The 12,679-nt window shown below is 34.4% G+C and overlaps 2 protein-coding genes across 2 annotated transcripts; both read right to left on the reverse strand.

The window, feature by feature from the left end:
• Window positions 1-1,501: 1,501 nt before the first annotated feature.
• On the reverse strand, window positions 1,502-2,448 carry LOC137809754 (protein DESIGUAL 2-like). Its single transcript, XM_068610838.1, has 3 exons — window positions 2,294-2,448; window positions 1,977-2,182; window positions 1,502-1,809 (listed from the first exon to the last, which is right to left on the reverse strand). Exons 1-3 carry the CDS (start codon window positions 2,390-2,392, stop codon window positions 1,593-1,595), a joined length of 522 nt encoding a protein of 173 aa, XP_068466939.1. The 5' UTR covers window positions 2,393-2,448; the 3' UTR covers window positions 1,502-1,592.
• Window positions 2,449-11,983: 9,535 nt separating this feature from the next.
• Window positions 11,984-12,679, reverse strand: LOC137809475 (uncharacterized). The gene has a single exon (XM_068610583.1). It carries the CDS (start codon window positions 12,677-12,679, stop codon window positions 11,984-11,986), a length of 696 nt encoding a protein of 231 aa, XP_068466684.1.

Raw genomic sequence — 12,679 nt, forward strand, 5'->3', positions numbered from 1 at the left:
CATAAATGTCACGTAGGTAACCACTTACAGACACACGGGTAACCAACTTAGCGTGAGCCAGTATATGTGGAAGAACCTGTGGCTGGGTAGTTCTGGTAGGGTTATTACACCGGTTAAGTCATCTAATCGATGTAATATATGGTTGTTATTACAAAAAATGAATTTTTTTTCATAAAGAGTGGGTGACCATAAATGACACATAAGTAATCACTTACACACATGGGTACCCAGTTTTGTGCGCGTCACATAAGTAACCACTTACAGACACACGGGTAACCAGTTTTGCATGTGCTACGAGTCATATATTATAATATAGAGCCAGTGTCACATCCTCACCAAATGTCATGTCTGCAGCGTTAATTAATGTCACGCAAACAGTGTCAAGTCTGTATTAGTGACAGAGGATGCTAATAAAACATTTTTCTAATGGAAAATAAAGTAAGTAATATGAGTCATTCTGGTAGAGAGATTTATGAGAGGTACGTGGGGTTAGGGCATTAAGGGAGGTGTTTCGACAATAATATTGAGTGGTAAGTGGGTAAGGGGACTAAAATAAAGTTTTTGGAAGATAATTGTGTGGGAGAAGTTTCATTAATTGACAAGTACCCTGTGTTATACGCTAATTCATCGAAAAAATGGAGCATAACTTGTATTCTTCGGGTACTGGTACAATAATATGTAGGAATGGAGTTTGCCTTGAAGGAGAGAGTGGTTTGAGGGTGAAAGGAACCAAGAAATTGAGTTATTGAAAGACATAAAAGAGAAAGACTTATGCATTGATAGGGAAGATATATTGATATGGAAAGACATGGAAGTGAAAGGGTACACGATAAAATCTGCATACTCCAAAATGCAACAGGTAGTTTACAGGGAAGACTCTGAAATGTACACTACCCTTTGGAGTATAAGGGTTGTGCCATCTACATACCACTTCGTGTGGAAGGTATTATTGAATAGACCTGCAACAAAAGGGAACCTTAGAAAAAGATGTACAGATGTAGGAAATATATTGTGTGTACTGCATCCCACCTTCGAGTGGTACAAAACTATATACGAGACATGACTAGATACTATAGATTTTGGACAACTGCAAGTTCATATAATGTGTTGGACATTTCGGATGGTTTGATCTAATGTGATGTAGATAACTATGATGACGTAGTTATTTTGTTTGAGGAAGAACCACAAGATGTCCTACCATATATGCATTAGTACATATGTTCCATAAACAGTGATCTTTGTGGGTCTTTGGCACATTAGTGTATTGGTGATTGTGTCATGTAGCTAATGCTAGATAGCTCCATGGAAGTGAATATTTTAAACAAAAATTGGTAATCATTTCATGTTAAAATTGGAGTTAAAAGCTTGAATTTCTAAATTAAAACATTTTAAACAATCGGAAGTTAAAGGGTCACACCATGTTAATCATTTCATATAAAATGTTAAAATATCTATATTGTAAAATTTTTATTCAAACTAAAATATTTAAAAAAAAAAAAAATTTAAAAATAAATAAGAACAGATTTCTTATCTAATGAATATAATAGTTGTACATTTCTTGTCTAATGAATTGGTAACAAAGAGAACGGTGATTAAGGATGGCCAACAATGGGGTTTCCTTGCCTCTTTTCTTCCCTTCTTGTGGCAGTTACAGAGACATAATAGACAATGGTGAACAAGCCATGTATGAAGCACAAAATCCCTCCAATCGATAGAAAACGACTGTTTGATATTCCACACGATTCTCTTGATCTTGAGTTGGCCAAGGTCCCTAATACCAGCAAGGAGAAAGAAATTGCTAATACTATCCTGCAATGAACACCACTATTCAGTCACTAACAATTGATTTCAGTATCTAACAAGTGATAGAATCAATGAGTATCAACATGGATCAAAGAAGAAACTTGTGGTAACATATGACATGAGATTTGAAGCAGCAGTATAAAGAGAAGCAACACATGTTGAAAAAGACTTACCATGATAAGATTAGAAAGGCCACTGCTAATTGTCTATTGGCTGTGGCTCTCTCGCATTCTTCTTTGGACCGCATGCAAATGCACCTACCAAGCAAGTGAGCAAATGCATGAGCAAAGACCAAGAAAATGGAAGCACAAACTCCTAGCTTGAAGGCTTCATAGTTAGGGTCCCTACACACCAGTGCCCACATCTTCAAGTCCTTAACCTGTTTCCATCCCAAAACATCAAAACAAGGCTCATTGCTAAGAGTTCTCTTCTCTCACCAACATTGAGATTTCAGATATATATACACATGTTTTTGGTCATAAAGAAGTACCTTGTTTTGAGCTATTTCTGCTTGAATTCCAAGTATGCCAGCAACAATATCCAATACCAAGACAAAAATGCAGACAAGGAAACCATAGTTTTGGGCCATTTTCACAAAATTCAAGGCAATGCACTATGGCTAAGATGTTAACTACAGATAACTTGTTCATAACTCCTTACTTTAATAGTGGAGCAGTGTGATATTTAATAGAGGAATACGAATAAAGGTTTGCTGCATATTATCATATATGCATGAAATTAGCTGTGATCTATGGCTAAAAGCTGCTTTCCTCCTCAAGTTTACACTTTATTCTTCGTTTCTCTTTCTCTTTCCCTTTTCAATATTCCTTCCATGAGGGACAAGGAAAACAGAGTCACCAAGCCAAGGTCACATCCATGGCTTTGATTATGGTTGTTAAGTTGCTGCAATATTATGCTGTGAATTAAAAACTGATTGCAGTTACCCATATGCTAATCAAAACTTGTATGTATTAAGCTTTTAGACTTTAATCCATGAAATTTTGTAAATATATAATTTTGATTCTTATAAGTTTGATAAGGACCAAAGTGGTGTGTTCTCCATCTTCGATAATCCACGTTTGTAATTCGTAGATTTCGTGTTCCTTTAGTAACGAATAATACTGCTGTCTACTATAGCAAATAGATTTGAAGCTAAAATCATAAACATCGTGATATTGGTTTAAATTAAATTAAACACAATTTCTTTAAATTAAACAAGTCATTTACGTACGACTCAATAAAATAAGACTTTTGTTTATAAATAACATTTTTGTTTATAAACAATTCTCAGAAATCATTTTCACTAAAAAGCTGTTCTAAGCACCTGTTAAAAATGATTTAAGTGTTTTTAAAAAATGGAAGACTCACATTAAAATAATATTTTTATATTTAAATGACTCTTCTAAATCATTCCCAATAAAAATGTTTTTAACATCTCTCACTCGAAATGATTCAAGTATTTCGCGCTTAATATAGCCTGAACATCTCCCATTAAAAGTGTTCTAAGCATTCAAGAAGAGAAGTTAAGAAAAAATTAATAAACGAAGAAGAAAAACTACTACATTATTAATTAAATGATTTAAATTAGCGTAAAAATATAAAAAAATATTAAATAAAAAATAATTTTACATGAAAAAATAATTAGCTATTATATTGATTAAATTAAATATAATTGAAAATTAATAAAATTATTAATTTTTAAAGTAATTTCTATTATTAATAAATAATTTTTAAATTAATATTTAATTATCAATGTTTTAATTACTAAATATTTATATTTTAAAGTTGATGACTAAAATACTAGTACTTAAATATATATCAATTTAAAAATTATTTATTAATAATAGAAACTAATATAAATACTAATAATATTTTTATTTTCTAAAAAATATATATAATTTAATAAATATAATTATTAATTATTTTTAATTTTTAATTAGTAATTTTTTTAGTGGAAATTAAATTATATAAATTTGATGTAAGGAATGGTGTGCATAACATCAATGTTGTTACTTAAAGCACCTTATTTCTTAACTACTGGAAAGAAATAATGAGAAAAAAAACTAGTCAAATTTAGGTTTTTTCGTTATGCAGAAGATCAGGCTTAAAGAGTACTTATATAAGCAATAACAACTTTTAAATTTAACTAACAAATTATGAAGAAAAAAAACAAGAAAAATATTTCCACCTTGTGTTTAGATAAAAAAAAATATACTCCATTATTTAATTTTTTTTATATTATATTAAATTTCAATTATTTTTTTCATTTTTTAAATATTTTGTATGTAACATCTCTAATTTTTATCCTTATATAATAAAATAAAAATAAAACAAGCAATATGTAATGTGTAGAACTATCTCAAAAAGATATTGCTTTTCATATATACACCAAAAGTTTTTGAAACAAAAACAAAACATTCAAATGAAAGTTATCTCATCCTCCAGCTTGTTCATTAAGAAATTTTATTACCTACAACCTCATCTGCTCTTGTGTAATACGATCATCACAGATAAAGAAACAAACACAAACAAAGAACATGTAAGTTAACTATATAAATATTTCTATATAATTCATCAAGTCTTATACAATTTCTCAAACCATTAAGTGTTTATTAAAATTCATAAATTCATCTTTCACATGTCAAACTTCTACTGACTCACAACACATAGACACTTGACTCTACTTCCGGAAGACTTGTGCGTTGACTTAGACTCAGAGATTTACACCTGTTATATTATCTCAATGTGAAATCCACACAGTTATGCACATAAATAATTTCAATATCATCTTTCCTAGTATCACAGGGTTAACTCATATAACAAGTCAAGTTAGTTATCTTTCAACAACTTACTCATTCATATGAACCTCCCTCAACTCTCACCACATGAATAACTTCATCTATATGATTTTATTGTCTCAAGAGAGTCAGGATATCTCCGTCTAGATGAATCCCTAGTCAATGCACATCCTAAACAATCTTAACACGGTATTTTCTTTCCTGAAAATACTATGTCTTGATTAAAATTCATATTCCACATCTCACAATATCCTAAATGTCACAATTAAATCATACCAAAGCTTAGAATTTCATTTAACTCATAATTTCATAAAACTACACATGACATTAACAGTTCATGTTCAGCATTATACAAGCACTCTCATTGATTCAATTAGCTATTATGTCAATATATATATATATATATATGATTTCTAAACCAAAATCATTTAAAATCAAACAATCAATTCTCATCAAACATTTCATTTGAATTAATTCAACAAACTATTCAAATACATTCAATTTCAAACTCATACATTCTACAACATTTATTATATCTACACTTTCACATTTCAATCTCAAACAAATCTCAATCTACTAAAAAACAAGAAATCCTGCAAGAAAATTTGAGATTGGTGACCACGTCACCCCACATTCAGATCTTCTAGCCTAGGATTCTATTGACAATTTAAATTAGCTTCCCTTACCTGAACTTGAGCATATGCTCCTTAAGAGCTCTAAACTACCAAAAGCTCAAGGGTAACCTAACCTGTACCACTGAGTCTTGATAAAAAAAAATCTAACTATACCACTAGGACTCTGAGCTAACATAGACTACTTTTGAACATAAAAGCATTACATGCAAGCTTAAACTAAAGACAAACCTAACCCGATCAAAACTAACTCAAAGAAAAAGGAGTCAAGAATGAACTTACTTTATCTAAGATTTTGATTGGGTAATCTTGTAGAGTTCACAACCAAGAGTCCAATGGCAGACTTCGATCGTTAAACTGATAAGCGAGGAAGTTAGAATCTTAGAGAGAAAGGAGAGGAAAGAAAAAAATTAACAAAAATGAACTTATTCTATTACAGATTTTGATCGGGCAGTCTTGTAGTCTTTGTTGCCATGACTCTAATGGTGTATTCTGATCGTCAAACTATCAAAATCTTAGAGAGAAGACAGAAGAAAAGAAAATGGAGTTTTTAGAGAGGTGATGATTCTTTTAAAATGAAACCTTAATAATAATTGATTTTTTTTATATGCTCCTTTAAATTTAATAATAGAATATTCAGGTGTCATTTTATTTATACCACTTCTACTATACAATTATTTTTTCGGTCCTTCCATTATATATGTAAGAAAATGATTAAACTTTGATTATTGTCAACTATCACTAAATAAAAAAAAATATTAAATAATGTTTAATAATTTAAAAGTATTAGTAGGTGATGTTTTTTCTAATCTTAATTGATGTAAGAAATAGCATAAACCTAATATTCTCTACCGATTTCTTAATATTAAAGAATTGTAGTTGACATGAGTTTGAAAAATGATATCAATGATAATACCCTAAGTGAGGAGGCAAAGTTGACAAAATTCTAATCAAGAACGAATAATAATAATACTACAATAAGAGAGTATGAAAAGAAGAGATATAATCGAGAGAAAAAAGAGAGTATGAGAATTTTCAAAAATTTTGCATTTTTAACTGCAATTTTAAATTTTATAGTTTTAAACAATCAAATTAACTTTACAAATATATGACCTTTTTTAAAAAAAAAAATCTATCCAAAAATATATTTTTACTGTAAAATGGCTTGTGAGTTTTAAGTAATGGAAAAATTAGAAGAAAAATATTCTTTGACATTACCTTAAAGATCTTAAACACTTGACCAAATGGTTTTTTATTTCATCGAAGAGACAAAAATATTTAAAAGTTCATATCAACTTTTCATTAGTAAACCTAAGTATAATGGGAATATTCATCAATAAAAATGATAAAATAACGAAATTCAAAGGATAAAACATAACTTAAATTTCAAATATTAGAATGAATAGAAAAGACAAAGTAGTACCTGAAATTTGTTCTTTTTGGAAAAAAATCTTAAGTTTGTATAGATATTTATGATTACGAATTATTCTCTTATATAAATATATTAAAAACTTACAATTTGTTTTAAATTTAGCTTTATTTTATTATATTTTGTATGAAATTATTATATTCATATTTGTCACGAGATTATATAATATTATAGAAAAGAACTATAACAAACAAAACTACGAGTAGGGACATCTCAATACCTTGCTTCCCCTTTTTTTCTTTATTGATTTAAAGTTGGCTATCTAAGCAAACATAATAATTGTTATTCTTTAACTTCTATTTTTTATTTCTTTATATATATATATATATATATATTTGGGAAATATGGAGTTTCAAGAAAATATATAAAGATTATTTATATGTTAATTTCAATCTAAATATTTTAGAGTGTTACACGTGTTAGCAAAATCAAGTTAGTTCATTATATTCATTCATATTTTCTAGCTAACTATGAATTATCACTTTCAATGTAATAATACATTTGTATGGTGCTGCAAATAGTTTACATCATAAGGTTTATACAAATTGAAAAATATACTGTATAGAGTGCTTAGTGTTTTTTTTTATCAGCAATAAATAAATAAAATTATGAGGGATACTTAAGGGGTATCCCAACCCGTATACAACAGCCACATAGTTACTTCTCCGAACGGGAAGGATAACCAAAGTGTGACATATCCTGCAAAAGCTATATCCCCAGCCAGTTCATAAAATTGTACCAACATGACAGTAAACTACAGAAAAAACCAGCAGCTTCCCAACCCCAACACCATTCCAAAAGATATAGCAGAGCATCTCCTAGTACTCCCCCTGCACCCTGCAATCCAGCCCTCTATACCAGAGTAGATTTTCGTTCTTCCGTCTACCAACCCCGCTCCAACAGTCTCTACTTCCTACTTTCCTTTTAATACCAACACACCACTATAATTGTGCACCCAAGCTCGCTCTTTGCTTGCTTAACAGCTATAGTGACTTTAGAATAAGTGAAAAGCACAAGCACATCAGCCTTTTTCCTTCACCCACCATCTCCTTCACCTATGTATTGACCAGCCAGCAACCTCCCAAACCTGCCAGCCGCTACAAATCAGCCACGAATTTACAAAACACCATGTTACCACCTTACTTTCTCTGCATAGTAACATCACGCCCCTATTCCAGACTGAGTCAGACCCCCTGAATAGCGTGATGATGACTTTTTACGGCAAGTGCACCGCGTTTGTCAGAAGTAATAATTGTCCCTAAGGACGGATATCGATCCCACAAAGAACAGTGAATCATCGAGTACAATATTCGTTAAATATAACAACAGAACAATAAAAAAGAGTGTGAAGTGATTATGTTGGCACTGATCAATAAGAAAACAAACAAAGAATTAGTTGCTTCAATTGGAAAAATTGGGATTAAGTTTCATCTCTCTCACTCTCATGTATTTTGATTAGCATGTTAATATTAAGTTCTTTAATTGAAATTGATGCCCGTATAAAAATCATTTATATCGATTCCTCGCATATAAAATCCTTAAGAATGTTCCCTAACTATCGATCCCTCGCATACTTATAAGAACAACTTAGAACGAAGCTCAGACGTTTAATAGCAATTAACATTTCAAGTCTATTCCTAGCACTCAAATATGTTAAGTATTGTTGTTTAGGTCCGAACCCTAAAAATACCTCCCGGTCAGATTTAAGATTCTCAATTTGTCACGGAGAATTAAAAGTAAAACAACAATACCAATAATCAATCAAGAACTGAATATTAATATATAAAATATCACCTCAATACATAAGAGTTTGAGCAGATTACTCCCAATCCCAAAGGGTAGAATTAGCCACGCATACTTCTATCACCTTCCATTCTCCCAATTGGGTTACAATTCACTCTATGGTGTTTTCCTCTCAATCTGGCACCCTAAGGTTGAGCCTCTAGCCCTCTATTTATCCTAGTTTTCTAGGGTTAGGTTGTTTATTGTGTCGCGCTAATGGGCTAAATGATAAAACACATAAAAAAGGCCCAATCTTTCTTTGCATCTTTTTCATTCTGGGACCTTCTATCTTTATCTTTTAAGCTCAAATCATTCATCTTTAATCCAAATCTCCAATCTTCCTTAGAAATCTGCAATTAACACCAAATTTGGGAATAAAATACTCTTATTCAAATAAAGATCATAAAAAATGTAAAAAGGTATAAATTCATAAATTAGGGATTATTTTATATGTAAATTAGCAATAAATCCTCATAAGTGTCTATATTTTAATATGAAATATTACTGAAATTAGATACTTATCACGTGACAATTCCATCCTCAGAGAATCGGCTGCACCCATGGTATCACTTCAAACAGCCACCCCTCCTTTGGTACTGGTGCGTCACACCCATACCAGCGTGCTCCCTTTTTAACATATATGCTCTCCTTAACAATCTGCTTCTGATTCCTACAAATAACATTAACAGAGGCCACCCCCGAAACAAGAAGCAGCAACCCAATTCCCTGCCTGGAGAAAACCATCTAATCCATAAGGAACCCAAACCATCACTATAACAGATTCCTACCTACCAGAGACTTCACATGAGGCCAATCCAGAAGTAACAACCATCTTCTTCATAACCATCACAGACGCATGTAAGCCAGAAAATTTTAGCAGCTTCTAATGCAAATATTTGGGTTAAGGACCCAATCTACAAAGGAATAAGAAAACGAGCGAGCTTTATGCTTCATCCACAACCAAGACTTCAGTTGAGCCCTCTGGAAAACCTCCTCAGCATCTACTACCCCTTGCTGGAATGCAATCAAGTTCCTCTGGTCCCATAAACTTCTAATGACATTTGCCCATACCCCTTTCCAGATCCTATTCTGCTTATTACTAACTTGAAACAGGTGAAAACTTTGGAAATGCAGCTGCAGATCATGTTGATGTACGAATGAAATATCTACCCACTGAAAGCATAGAGACCAAACCTTCTGGGCATATTTACACTCCATGAAAAGGTGATGGCAGGTCTCCTTCTGTAACTGGCACAAGGGACACATCATTGAGTTCACCACTACCCCTCTCCGGCTCAGACTCACTCTTGTAGGAAGTCTTCCCATCAGTACCCTCCAGGCTGTCACTATCACATTTGGAAAAGCCTTCACCCTCCACAAGAGTTTATACACTTCTCCCTGGTTCCCTCTACCATGCTTAGCTAGACAGTCATAGGCAGAGCTCACCGAAAACAACCCCGGAACCTCCTTCCCCCATACCTGGGTGTCCTGGACTCTTCCTGAAACCACCATTTACCTCCTCCCTCCTTACACATCTTAGAGAGGTCTCTCCACCACCAAGATTGATATTTGACAGGTGTAAGACTGCTTTCTACTCCCAAATCGTATTTGGAGTCCAACAACTTCTTCCATCTTCCATTCTCTTCTGAAAGACACCGCCATCTCCATTTCGCTAAGAGAGCTTTATTAAACAAATGTATATCCCTACACCCCAGCCCTCCCTCCTCTTTTGGTCTGCATACATCTTTCCAGCTAACCCAAGCAATTGGCTTAGTTAGTTTCCCCCAACCCCACAAGAATCTTGTTTGAATACTGATAATCCTTTTACACACCGAGGTCGGTACTCTAAACAGGGAGATATAATACAAGGGAATAGCAGTTAGAACAGAATTGATTAAGCAGATCCTCCCTGCCATGGATAAAAACCTCCCCTTCCAAACATTGAGCTTTGCTTTCAGTTTGGTTATAATTGGGTCCCAGAATTGTTTCTTTCTTGGATTCCCTCCCACCTTCAGTCCTAGATACTTGAAAGGCACCTCCATCTGGATACAATTCAACGTCTTGGTGAAACACCCTATAGTACTGCTTTGTACGTTAATGCCTGCTAACCTTGATTTATGGAAGTTGATCTTCAATCCTGAGGCTAACTCAAAGCCCCTCAGGATGACCTTCAGGGTTAACACATTCCCAAAGGTATCCTCACATAGAAAAAGAGTATCGTCCGCAAACTGTAGAATACACATCTCCACCTCATGCCTTCCTATCTTAAGGCCCGTCAGCATATTAACCTTCAAAGCTTGTCTTACTAGCCCAGCAAGTCCTTCAGCAACCACAATGAACAGAAAAGGTGCTAGGGGGTCGCCCTAACGCAACCCTCTAGAAGGCTTAAACTCCTCCGTAGGACTCCCATTAACTAAAACTGACACAGTAGCTGATTCCAAGCAACCTCTGATCCTCAAGATCCATACAGAGTGGAAACCCAGTTTGTGTAACATAACATACAGGAAATCCCATCGAACCGAGTCGTAAGCCTTCTCAAAGTCCACTTTTAGGCAGATACCACTTCTCCCCTTTTTCCTGAGATCCTCCACCACTTCATTTGCCATAAGGACACTATCCAAGATTCCTCTACCCTTTAGGAAAGCTTATTGGTTTTCATCTATGATTGCAGGCAAGACCTTCTTCAATCTCCCAGCCAACACCTTAGTAATGATTTTATAAATGACACCAACCAAAGAAATGGGTCTACACTGCTCCAGCTTAGTGGGGTCCCTCACCTTCGGGATAAGCGCAATAAATGAAGCATTACAACCCTTCGGGATGTTTCCAGTCGCATGAAACAAAGCCATTGCTTCCATTAAATCTGCTTTAACAAAGTCCCAGCTTTTCCGGATAAAATTGAAGTTGAACCCATCTGGACCAGGGCTCTTAGACCCTTCACACTGCCACACTGCATCTTTAACCTCTTTTTCTGTGAAACCAGCCACAAGCCTCTCATTATCTCTCAAAGTTAGAGTCTTAAACTCCACCTCATCCAACCTCACCCCTAGATCTTTCGTTGCATTGAACCTAACTTTAAACAGCTTTTTCGCCTCCAACCGGACAGTACCTAGTTCCTCACACCATCTGTCACCCACCTGAACACCCTTCACTTCATTCCTGAGTCTTCTCCACCTCAGAGATGAGTGAAAGAACCTAGTACAAGAATCACCACTCTTGAACCAACTTGCTCTAGCCTTTTGGCACATAAGAGATTCGAGTTTTTTGTCATTTTCTACCAATCGACTTGTCAACGCTATTCTATTAAGCCTTTCACTTTCCTTCAGACCCCCGATACAATCTCTGTTGTCTAGCTCCTCCAGCTCCTGTAGAATCCTCCTCTTCGCAGAATGGAGGTTACCAAACACCTCTCTGTTCCACACTTTCAGCTCTGACGTGAGGAGTTTCAATTTCTCCTTAAAATTAACTATTTCGTTCCCTTGGACTGGGAAGGATTTCCATTTATCCTTAACCATGATGTTAAACCCCCTATCCATAAACTAAGCGTCAATCGATCTAAAGGGTTTAGGACCCCAATCCTTCTCCACAGATTTTATCACCAAAGCACAATGATCAGATACTTCCCTTCGAAGGACATACTGTTTGCACATGGGCCACTTCAATAGCCATTCTTCCGTGACTAGCCCTCTAACAATTATACTTTTAGCTGTTCCATCCGGTCTAAACCACGTATAATTCTTGCCAACCAATGGTAAGTCTAACAAGGACATGTAATCAATGAAGCTGTTAAAACCATATATCTCTCTTACCTGATCATTCCTACCCCTGACTCCTTTCCTCTCAGACCTGCTTCTCACAGCATTGAAGTCACCACAACAACACCAGATTGATTCTTGTGACGCCATTTTAACATTAGAGAGATCCTCCCATAGAGTCTTCTTTGCATTCAGTGCACAGGGAGAGTAAACGTTGGCCACAACACACCTAACGGACGATTTTACATGTTGACCAACAACCACAATAAAACCTTTCCCCATCAAGTGGTATTCATAACTAAAACCTTCTTTGTGCCACATGGACAAAAGGCTTCCACTCCCCTCCTCCCCTTTATTGTGTAACCAGCCTACATTATTATCACCCCACAAAGCAAAGCACCTAGCATCCGAGATGTCCTTAGCCTTTATTTCTTGTATACAAACAAAGTTCGCCTCCTCCCTTCCTATTAAATGCCTCAT

The sequence above is a fragment of the Phaseolus vulgaris genome, chromosome 2, assembly GCF_000499845.2.
Source record: "Phaseolus vulgaris cultivar G19833 chromosome 2, P. vulgaris v2.0, whole genome shotgun sequence".
NCBI classification, from domain to species: Eukaryota; Viridiplantae; Streptophyta; class Magnoliopsida; order Fabales; family Fabaceae; genus Phaseolus; species Phaseolus vulgaris.